The following is a 12,168-nucleotide window of genomic DNA, read 5'->3' on the forward strand; positions in this document are numbered from 1 at the left end:
CAGGCAAACCAGTAAACAAGGGCCAGTTCATGCCTGGATCACAAAACGTAAAGGGCTGAGACTTAACATGTAATGGGAAGCCATTTGGAGGGCTTCAAGCAGGAGTATGACTGGATCTAATTTGTGTTTTTAAAAACATCACTCTAGCTGCTGTGAGGACACAGAACTGGAGAGGTAAATTGGAGGCTAGAGGTTGATGTGGTGTCTGTAGCTCACAGAGGTGATGGAGACACGATAAGGAAGCTTTCTGGATCCAGCAAGATGGTGAACTTGGCTTCCAGTTGTGGACAAAGAACTGTAGCCTGCCATTACAGAAAACAAACAACGGCACCGGCCATCAAGACTTCAGCCACGGCAGCACCCCCACCAGCTGTGTGCCTGAGGGGAATTCAGGATGGAGGGAAATGTGAAACATTCTGTGCTCGATACTGGCCCTAGATAGTTAAGGTACATACCTAAGGAATAATTTCAGTGAGCCCAGATTCCTGCATCTTCCCCTACATAAAATCATTAACTTGAGATGTCTGTTCTTTGTGATTAGCAGTAATCTATGATGTTCAACTACGTGGCTTTTTTTTCCAACAAAACCTCAATATTTCTGGCTCCTCCCTTACCTCTTTGGAGCAGTTCCTCAGAGTTATATGAGATGCCTGTTTCCTGGGCCAGAGTCCTAAGTAAGGTCCACCCAATAAAACTTAACTCACAACTTTAGGTTGTGAGTTTTTCTTTAGTTGACATGGTGAACACCTCCCATGACAAACATGTTTAATAAAATATAACAAAATCTATTTTAAAACAAAGTCAAGCTCAGGGACTTCCCTGGCGGTCCAGTGGTAAAGAATCTACCTTACAATGCAGGGGACGCGGGTTCGATCCCTGGTCAGGGAACTAAGATCCCACATGCTGCGGTGCAACTAAGCCCGCGCGCCACAACTACTGAGCTTGTGTGCCTCAGCTAGAGCCCGCATGCCACAAACTACAGAGCCCATGCGCCCTGGAGCCTGCATGCCACAACTAGAGAAGAAAAAACCCACACGCCACGACTAGAGAAGAAGCCCACGCACCTCAATGAGAGATCCTGCATGCCTCAATGAAGATCCCACATGCCGCAACTAAGACCTGATGCAGCCAAAAATAAATAAAATAAACAATAAATAAATCTTAAAAAAATAAAATAAAATAAAACAAAGTCAAGCTCTAAAGAAAATAAAAATAAAGGGAAACCCTTGGGTGCTAGAATTGAAAACAGAATATTCAGCAGAAGCGATAAGCACATAGCTGATGATGTAAAATTCCTGCAGGCACCTCAGGATGGGCTTTTAACACTTGTTCAGTGCAGAAGATGTGGTTTTGAGTCTCACATTCTATGGGAGCTAGATCTGAGATCCCTATATAAAGGCAGAACCTTGGAAAGATTGCCTCCTTGTCCATAAGAGAGTCTAGAAAAACTCTGCCCAGCAGCCCATGAAAGCAACAAGAAGCCTGTTTCTGCTTGGGGCTTTGAGTGAGAAATCACAATCCTAAGACTCTGCCATCCATAGATATATCTGAATTTATACTACCTATGTGCTACAGAAATTCCAAACTAAAGAATCAATATAAAAAACTAGTCCCTAACAGTGAAGTCCTAGGTTATCCAAAAGAAGCAAACACAAAAACTGCTCTGTAGAGATAAATTTAGAATCTGAGGTGCTTAGGACTCCCATAGAAAACAATCAAACTGGCTAAAGATAAGCTCACAGTAAAAATGATTAACACATGTTCATCTACAATATAACATAAGGGGGAGTCTGTGCCACCACAAACAGGAATTAACCCCCAATAAACTGAAAAAATAGAAGACTGTGAAAGAGACTCTAAAATTATTTTTAAATGAAAGGAAGAAGAGAAAGCGAGATGAAAAGAACAGGACACTATGAAGAAGACATGATGGTGGCCAGGAGTAAGTGGCTACAGTGAAGGAGCTGAGACAAAGGCGTTCAAGGTATACTTGAAGGAACCGCTCACAGCAACTGCTGCTTAGGTGAAACTGGAAGAAAGGAATCAATTCCTAAGCTTTAGCTTAAGCAACTAGGTGGGTGGCTCTGCCCTCTACCGAAATGAAAAAGACTAGAGGAGGAAGAGCTTTGCAGAGGGTGGGTGGGTTTGGCATGTAAAGTTGGGATGCCTATTACATATCCAAGTAGAGACGTCAAGAAGGAGGTTGAATATTCAAATCTAGAGCTTAGATGAGAACACAGGACTAGAGATATTGAATTTAGGCATCACCAACATAGAGGTAATATTTTAAAGCCTTGTCAGTTACTATTCATTCTTCAAGAGGCGACTTCAGAGTACTTCCTATGAAGCCTTTTAAAAATGGTCTTTTAAACAGAGTGATGGGCTCTTGGACTAACCTGTATCTCTCTTACACACTCTGTGACTTTGTTTATTTACCTGTCTCCCCATTATCCTGCACCTAGCCCATTGTGTGGCACACAACCAGGGATCAGCATGTTTATTCAGTTCATGGATGAATGACTATTCTGAAGTTCTAAGTGCGAGCCCCTGGCACAATATCTTGGAAAAGTGGGCACTCAAAAATATTTACTGAATGAATAAATGAGCTAACCTTCTGAGCAGCTAGACTTTGACTGCTTTCACTCAGAGCCAAAGATGTAAAATACTGGATACACTCATCTAGGTCTGTTTGAGGTAAAGAAGCCAGCAACTGTCTGAGCTCTTCTTCAATGGAAGAATCCTGAAATAAAGGAAAAGAAATTCTTTATAATTAAACTCAGCAATTGAGTATAACAAAAAGTACCCAAAGAATCAAAGTCAAAACAAAACAGGAGAGGTATATCAGTGCTTTTAGTCTTGAAAACAGTCACCACCCTGGTAAGCAGAGAATCATTTAATTTTGAATTCTATACTTTCATGTCTGCTAACTCAATCTGAAAGACCTATTGCAAAGCATAGCTCAAGATTTTCACCTCATAGGCTACTTAACATCTTGACTCAAAATGAATTATTACATTCTTTCTAATTAAAGCTGGCTTTTTAATATGCAGAACTTGTTCCTATCTGATTTTTTCTAATAACTATTATCTAGAATAATTTGTTTTTCTATTTTTCAAAAACAGATTGCAAATTTTCAGATTTTCATTTTCTAGAAAAGTCTGAGAAAAGCACTCAAGGAACATGCTCCAATATCTATATTAGTAGATAACAATTAATATCCATGTATATTAGTACATTAATATCTATGTAGTAGTTCTCCAGAGACTGTTTTGCACCCCAGGAAATATTCAGCAATATCTGAGACATTTTTGGTTGTTACAACTCGGGGGTGCTACTGTCATCCAATGAGTAGATGCCAGGGATGCTGCTACAGTGTACAGAACAGCTTCCAACAACAAAGAATTATTTGGCCCAAAATGTCAGTAGTGTTGAGGTTGAGAAAAACTGTTCTATAGCAACCTTAGAACAAAGGGCCAATTTATGGATGCTGATATGCTAAGAAGCCACCCTCTGGTGTATAGAGACTCCTAACTCCACATAGGGGACAATAATTTAGGAGAAACAGCACCTCCTGTGGAATCAAGAAATCTTGGAATGGAAACTACAATTGCAGGTTTATACCCTAGTTTACCTGTTGTGACAAGTAGCCAACAAACTGCTTTTTGAATGGTTAGTTTGCACCCAAAGTGAAGATGATATATTAAACATTTTTTACTCACTGGGTTATTTTATTTACTCACTTCTTTTAAAGATGGCAAAGGAGGTGGGCGGAGAAAAAAGCGAAGATCACTATCTTTGCTTCGTGCCAGACCAATAAGAGTTCTCAGATCACAGGCTTGAGCAATTATCCTATACTGGTAATCTATTGTAAAAGTATATTGCAAGCACCCAAATTAGCTTATGGTTGTTTCAAAGGTTAAGTGAACAACTTAACTCTTAAACTACAAGTTTGTAATTCAAAATTTCCGAAGTTTTTTTTTAACTACAACTGCATTTACAATACCAGTAAGCTAAATATCCAACATTTCCATGACTGATCTCATAATTCTCAACATATATCTAGATATATCACAATCAAACTAACCTTTTTGAAAAAAATAAACCTCAAATGTGAAAACTGATAGGTCAGAACCAATTTAACTTCTCCTTAAAAAAAAAAAAATTCCATCATCCGAAAGCTATTTTGATCACTACTCAAAACACCTGAGTTCCGTTTAAATCTGTCACCCCCTGGTACCTATATGGTGCTTTGACATCCCATGAAGCCCATGAACGATCTGAGGCTCCAGACAGTGGCACTTTGTTTTAGCCCCTTCATGACCTCACCGTTACGTATTGCTGTAGCCTGTCTGTGTCCCTCCCAAGTTCACGCGTTGACACCTAATCCCCGGTGTCACAGTATTTGGAGATAGCACCTTTGTGAGGTGATTAGGTCAAGGTGGTGGAGCCCCCATGACTGGGATTAGTGCTCTTATAAAAGAGACCCCAGAGAGCTCCCTCAATCCTCACCAGACACAGAATCTGCTGGCACCCTGATCTTATATTTCCCAGATTCCAGAAAACTGTGAGAAATAAATTTCTGTTGTTTATAAGCTACCCGGTCTAAGGCACTTTGTTATAGCATCCCAAATGGACTAAGGACATGTATAAAAAAAAAAAAACTGCAGCCACTGAAGGAGACATTTTTAAATAATAGCACTATATAACTTGGGTGAGTTCTTCAGAATCAAGTGGGGAACTTTTAAAAAAATCTACATGCCAGGTCTCCAACTTTGATTTTTCTGATACAGTAGAAGTCTGAAATGGAGTCCTGGAAGGCAGATTTTGAAATAGACTTTTATTCTAAGTCTCTACTCGCATTAAATAAGCTTATTTTTACATTACAAATTATTATATATTATTATAGCCACCACTCAAACTAATTAACTTGTATGAAGACAGAGATCTTATTCTGAGACTAAATTTTTCTTTGAAAACATTATTCTTTTTTGTTTACCCATTTTTACGAGATGACTCTACTAACAAAGTGTACTTTAGTCCCTGTACTCAGAGCAGATCTTATCTCTTGCTCATGTACTTTTACTGCAGAACTTGCAATTTTAAATACAACTAAATATTTAAAATCTTCCTTAAAAAACAAATATACACATGCAAACTAGGCACATTTGACCAAGTATTAGTATTAAAGCCAAATAGACTGTCAAAGTGAATGCAAATATAACTTTCATGCAGCCAGCAATTAAAATATATCTTATTAAATAGGAACCAAAAAACACATAGACACATTAGGCCATAACTATCAGAATTAAGAGTTTCTCCAATCAAGTAAAACTTCATTCTGGTAGAAAGTTATACAAATATATCTACCTCAGTTTTGAGGGTGTTCTTACCAAACACAATATGATTACCAGGCCAGCAGGTTTTACACTTTCTCTATCACTAGAGTTTCTTTTAAATTTTTTTGAAAATATTTTTTACATGTATTAATATTTCCTGAATTATTTCCCTTCCTTAATATCTCCTTCCTGTCTCTTTTACATCAGCAATCAAGAGCTAGCTGATGGTGTGCCATGTGTTCAGATGGTTTCATTACCATGCCAGTGATGGGTCTCTGACATTTCCTGCACAGCCTGCAGTCGTGCTGCTCTGTCATCAGACTTACTCTTGCTCAGGAGCAGCCACACAGCACATTCGTGATCTTCTATGTCAATTGTACTAAAGGTGTCTTTGTTTAAAAAAAAAAAAAAAAAAAAAGACAATGTGAACAGTTAAAACAACATTTTCATCCTCACATTTAAGACAGTAATTTATAAATATTTGAAATCTACAATAGGAAAGTTATATCCATCTCCAGGTGTTGATAATGACTGATAGGTTTGTTCTCAGTTCTGTCATATTATTTTGTTTTATTTGTTATGTATATTTTGTACGTGCTTTTGTTTTATATATTATGTTGCTTTCACAATGAGATCTTTTTTGGGGGCTCCTTTTCCCTAAAAAACTTTCTTTTATGAGAAATATCAAGTATATGGGATAGATTAAAAGAATAATACATTGACATCCACATGCTTACCACAACTAGATTTAATAAATGTTATTACTTTGCCATATTTGCTTAATCTATATGGATGTGTGTGTTTTTTTTGTTTTGTTTTGTTTTTTTGTTTTTTTGTTTTTTGCCACGCTGCACGGCTTGTGGGATCTTAGTTCCCCCACCAGAGATCGAACCCGGGCCCTCAGCAGTGAAAGCGTGAAGTCCTAACCACTGGACCGCCAGGGAATTCCCCAGGATGTGTGTGTATTTTTTTCTGAACCATGTGAAAGAAAGGTGCAGAAATAATGACATTCCACCCTTTCATAGTTCAACATGCATCTCCTAAGAAGAAGCTTCCATTCTCCTCTATAATCACAATGCCATTTTAACATCCAAGAATGCTAACAAAAATCTTCCAGATCATCTAAAATTCAGTCCAATTCCATATTCAAATTTTTCCAATTGTCCTCAAAATATCTTTAAGAGCTGGTTTTTTAAAAAGCAGGATTTGATTAAGTCTCTTTAGTATCTTAATTCTAGAAAGTTTTCCCACCTTTTTTTTTTCATGATGCCAACCTTTTAAAGAGATCAGGCCAGCTCTTTTATACCTAGCTTCACAATGCAGATTTGCCTGATTGTGAAATCTACATTTTTGATGCAATATTCTCATTATGAGAAAGCATGAGAAAGTGATTTGATATGAGAAAGTGATTTTCTAACAAATTTGAAATTTTGAAATAGTCATCAAGAGAGTCTCAATATTTATTTACAACTATCTAACAACAATGCATCCATAAAGATAGACGGAAGAAAACAGTCCAAGGCATCAAGCCCTTAAATACAGCCCAAGAGAATAATGTTCCTCAATTTTCCATAGCTATAATAAATGTTAGTATAAGAAATGGGAAAAAAATCTCAGGTTGATCATTGAATGACTTTCAGATTACTGATAAGGAGTCTCAGTTAAATATGTGATACTTACCAGCAAATGGACCCTGTAATATCCTGGCTGATGTTGCCAATACTTTTCTTACTGCTTTGTGAAGCTCTTTTCTTGCCTGGTAGGTGATTCCTAAAATGATTACAAATTTAAATAAAACCAAGTAGGTACTCTTAATGCTATGCTCCAGTACTTCAAAGAAAAAAAATGTATAAACTAAACCCCAATTTTTTCAAAAAGAAAATATAAAACAGCATCTTTCTCTTTTTACTGTCACTATTTAAAGCAACTAAAACCATTATAGGAACACAGAACTCTAGATCCCCCAAAAAACCAATGCTTTCCTAGTCAGGGAAAAAGTAAAAACAAAACAAAAGCAAAAACACTAACTAAAACTAACAAAAATCCTCATGTACAACATAGGATTAACTACATTCAGGAAAATGTCACTTAAAAATACCACTCTCAAAGTGAAATTTAGAGATACCTTACTAATGAGGTTAAGCTTTACTATATAGGTAAGTTATATGCTATAAAAATTATCTGTGTAATTGAAATTGTAACACACCATAAAAGCACATTGAAATAAGGAAGGTGAAATAACAATAAACACAAACAGGAGAGAGTGGTGACACATACATATCACTGTAGACAGGGGAGCAGCAGAACCTGCCCGCTCAGGGAATGTAAAGTGCTCACAGGCATGCTTATTCTGGCTGACAGTGTAGAACAGGCAGCTCTAAATCTAGTGTGATGGCTCACCGAGCTACCCATATCCTGATGAAAAGATACTCCTCGGCCCTAAAATCTCATGTTCACCAAGCAATCGTCTGATTACTAATTGGGTTTCCATGTGACCAAAATATGGAGAAGGGGAGTGTTCTGACTAGTAAAGACAGGTTTTCCAGCCTTAATGACAGATTTTTCCCTCTGTAAATAAGTTGGTATTCATACTTGTGAATCCATCTCGTGAGTTTAGTGTGCATGAATAAATGCCTTAGAGCAAAAATACCTCTGAGCTAAGTGACAAAATCATGTTTTTATGCTTGCTAAACTGAGGACCAGCCTCCGAACTGACAGTCCTCATGAAGGTGAGGAACTCCAAGTTTAGACTAAAAAAGCTGGCTAGTCTTCATCTGACTTAGTTATAGGAGAGCTGCAAAGCTGGGTTAAATATGAAAGCCCCAAATTTTATCTTCAATGAATTCTTTAGGAACTTGGTTCTCACAGGGTTTGGTGATTCGTAGAGTTAGCTGAACCTATTTTATTAATATTGTGCTTTAAATACTCATTTTTCCATTTTTTATAGTTTTTTTCTTCCAGGTTTCCTGAAATACAATTGACATACAGCTCTGTATAACTTTAAGGTAAACAGCATAATGATTTGACTTACAAACATCATGAAATGATGACCACAACAAGTTTAGTGAACATCTATCATCTCATATGGATACAAAATCAAAGAAAAAGAAAACAAATGTTTTCCTTGTAATGAGAACTTCTTAGGATTCACTCTCTTAACAACTTTCATATATAACATACAGCAGTGTTAATTATTTATATTTATTAATGTTATACATGACAGCCCTAGTACTTATTTACCTTATAACTCCAAGTTTGTACATTTTGACCACCTTCATCCAATTCCCCTTCCCCCACATGCCCCACCTCTGGTAACCACAAACCCGATCTCTGTTTCTATGAGTTTGTTTTTGAAGTATAATGACCTACAACACTGTTAGTTCCTGGTATACAACACAGTGATTCCATATTTCTATACATTTCAAAATGATCACCACGCTCAGTCCAGTTATTCTCTGTTACCATACAAAGGTATTGCATAATTATGGCCCACATTCCCCACACTTCATACCCATAACTCATTTATTTTGTAACCAGAAGTCTGTACCTCTTAATTGCCCTCACCTGTTTCTCTCTTCCCCTCACCTCCACCCCCCTGGCAACCACCTGTTTGTTCTCTGTAGAAACCATTCTGCTTCTGTTTTGTTACGTTTATTCATGTTTTATTTCCAGATTCCACATATAAGTGAAATAATACAGCATTTGTCCTTCTCTGACTTATTTCACTTAGCATAATATATTCTGGGTTTACCCATGTTGTTGCAAATGGCAAGGTTTCATTCCTTTTTTATGGCTGAGTAATATTCCATTGTATATATGTACCACATCCTCTTTATCCATTTATCTACTGATGGGCACTTAGGTTGCTTTCATATCTTGACTACTGTAAATAATGCTGCAGTGAATAGTGGGGTGCATAATCTTTTAGAATTTTCTTTGGATAAATACCCAGGAGTGGCATTGCTGGTTCTATTGTAGTTCTATTTTTAATTTTTTAAGGAATCTCAATACTGTTTTCCGTAGTGTTTGTACCCATTTACATTCCTAAATACTCATTTTTAAATTCAATAAGTAGCTTCCATTTTTCACGAAGATGGGATTACTTTACCATAAACTTACCGTGATTTTCTCTTTTATCTAAAGAAACTGTGTGCACATATATATATGACTTCATTTTTTCTCTTTCTACCACTTGAGTATCTAATGTCAAAGACTTCTTCAAGGCCAGAACTTCATATGTAATAAATAAAGAACCTCTTAAAAAGAAACAAAAAATTCATCATAAGTATACGATCTAAATATAACACAGGAGCCACTTTTTTTATTAAGCTTTTTGTAGAACTTTTTCTTTCTTTTTTATTGGGAAACATAACGTATATACAGTAATGTGCATATAACATACATTATACATATATATGTATAAATGTATACACACATTTCAGCTTAAAAATAATAATAAATAGCTGCAATACCATACCCAGGCAAAAAAAACCAAAACATTAACAGTACCCAGAAGCCCACAGCGTATCCCTCTCTGATCCTGACCCACTCTCTCATCTCTATAGCTAACTATTATTCTGGGTCTTATTATAGTAATATCCTTGCTATTCTTTATAGTTCACCACCTAAACATGAACCTTTAAACAATGGGGCATAGTTCCGTCTGTCTGTGAACCTCACAGGAATGAAATCACACTGTATGTATTCTTTAGTTCACCTTCTGTTTGTGAGATTCATCCATGTTGCTACATGTATCTGGAGTTCATATATTTATATTTTCACACGGTATGTGATTCATCCCTTGTATAGCTACACTACAACTTATTTATCTGTTCTACCACAGACGGGCAATTTAGGGAATTTCTATCGATAGCTTGAGTCTATTACAAATAATACTGTTACACATTGTACACATCTACACTGTATGCATGTGTATATGTTCCTCTAGGATACATATCTAGAAGTAAAATTACAGACCTTCTGAAAGCATATATATTGTTCAACTTTACTAGATGCCAAACTGTTTTTTTAAAAGATTAGCCAATTTGTACTCCTTATCACCAGCATATGAAAACTTCTCCTCTCCTAAGAGTTATACCTAAAATCAAATATTAAAACTGAAATACAGGGGATGCAGTGGTGTCGCAGTGGTTAAGAATCTGTCTGCCAATGCAGGGGACATGGGTTCGAACCCTGGTCTGGGAAGATCCACATACCGCGGGGCAAGTAAGCCCGTGAGCCACAACTACTGAGCCTGCGCTCTAGAGCCCGCGAGCCACAGCTACTGAAGGCCGTGTGCCTAGAGCCCGTGCTCCACAACAGGAGAAGCCACCACAATAAGAAGCCCTGTGCACCGCAAGGAAGAGTAGCCCCTGCTCGCCGCAACGAGAGAAAGCCCGCACGCAGCAAAGAAGACCCAATACAGCCAAAAAATAAATAAATAAATGTTTTTTTTTTTTTAAGTGAAATACAGGGAATTCCTGTATTTCTGCACTGTAATTCCGTGCAGTGGTTAGGACTCCGCACTTTCACTGCCGAGGGCCCGGGTTCAACCCTGTTTGGGGAATTAAAATCCTGTTAGCTGCATGCTGCAAAGAAAAAAAAAAAAAAAGGAAAACTGAAAAGAAAAAAAAAAGTGAAATACAATGTTGTGTATCCTAAAATGAAGGATTTTTCCCCTAATCAGACTGACCTACACTAAATCCAGACACAAAGGCTGCACTCTGTCTGGATTCACAACTTAGAAACAACAGTTTTATGAAGTCTTTTTCTGAGATTCCCACCCTAAAGCAAAAGCAAGTAAGACAGAAAGGCCAGACACTGGCCAGTACCAGAAGAATAGAGAGAAAGCTCTCAAGAATCATCACCTCTCCTGGGGAATCTATCTGAGCAGCCAAAAAGAACAAATCTATTCAGTATTTTTATCATGCTTTCCATGAAGGACAAAATTCTTTACCAGAAATTGTGATTAATTTTCACTATATTCCTGAATATAACTGATATAAACAAAGAAATTACATTATAGAAAAGAATATACATTTATCTTTTGCCTGGAATGAGTCAAAAGAAAAAGTCATCTAAATATGTTTTGTCTTACAATGTCATGGAGAAATGTACGTATTTGGTTAAAATGCCAAATATATCTCCTTTATCATTTTAGCATCTAAGAGTTGGTTTTATGTTTATACTAATGAAAAAGAATATTATTAACAAAAACACTAGAACAGTATTAGACATAAACTTAACATATATATCCTCCACCCCCCAAAAACAGGAAAGAAAAGAGAATGAAAAATAACGACTTTGGGGAAGACAGTCATTCCAGTCATTAAGCGTGTGTGCCTCTGAAACAGCAGAGATGAGAGTGTCAAGCTATTGGTTTTCTCAGTCAACCTCAATTTCCTTTCATAAGAGCTTTATGGTGACTTAAAGGATGTTAAAAAGTAATTCTGAGAGCTTCCCTGGTGGCGCAGTGGTTGCGAGTCCGCCTGACGATGCAGGGGACACGGGTTCGTGCCCCGGTCCGGGAAGATCCCACGTGCCGCGGAGCGGCTGGGCCCGTGAGCCATGGCCGCTGAGCCTGCGCGTCCGGAGCCTGTGCTCCGCAACGGGAGAGGCCACAACAGTGCGAGGCCCGCGTACCGAAAAAAAAAAAAAAAAAAGTAATTCTGACTATAGTTGATTTTTACCTTCTTCACCCTCTTTATACCCTAACACAAGATGTGATTTTAGGTGTGTGAAAGCTAATTAGTGTGTGCCTGCTCTGTACATACCAAGTGCTTCCCTCAGAGAAACAGTGCCAGGTGGGTAGAATCCCCATCGTACACCTCGA

General features: G+C 37.5%; 1 protein-coding gene across 6 annotated transcripts in view; it reads right to left on the bottom strand.

Moving 5' to 3' along the window:
• SERAC1 (serine active site containing 1) overlaps window positions 1–12,168 on the bottom strand; it is a 104,443-nt gene that overhangs the window by 51,191 nt on the left and 41,084 nt on the right. For 4 of the 6 annotated variants that reach the window (XM_067011097.1, XM_067011095.1, XM_067011093.1 and 1 more), the window contains exons 4-8: window positions 9,456–9,592; window positions 7,017–7,106; window positions 5,594–5,725; window positions 3,741–3,862; window positions 2,612–2,740 (exon numbers count right to left, since the gene is read on the bottom strand). In XM_067011097.1, the coding sequence (XP_066867198.1) occupies window positions 2,612–2,740; window positions 3,741–3,862; window positions 5,594–5,725; window positions 7,017–7,106; window positions 9,456–9,592 (610 nt within the window). The remainder of the gene's footprint in view (window positions 1–2,611; window positions 2,741–3,740; window positions 3,863–5,593; window positions 5,726–7,016; window positions 7,107–9,455; window positions 9,593–12,168) is intronic. The other 2 variants (XM_067011094.1, XM_067011096.1) reach the window with 1 other exon arrangement.

Source organism: Kogia breviceps, chromosome 13 (assembly GCF_026419965.1).
Source record: "Kogia breviceps isolate mKogBre1 chromosome 13, mKogBre1 haplotype 1, whole genome shotgun sequence".
NCBI classification, from domain to species: Eukaryota; Metazoa; Chordata; class Mammalia; order Artiodactyla; family Physeteridae; genus Kogia; species Kogia breviceps.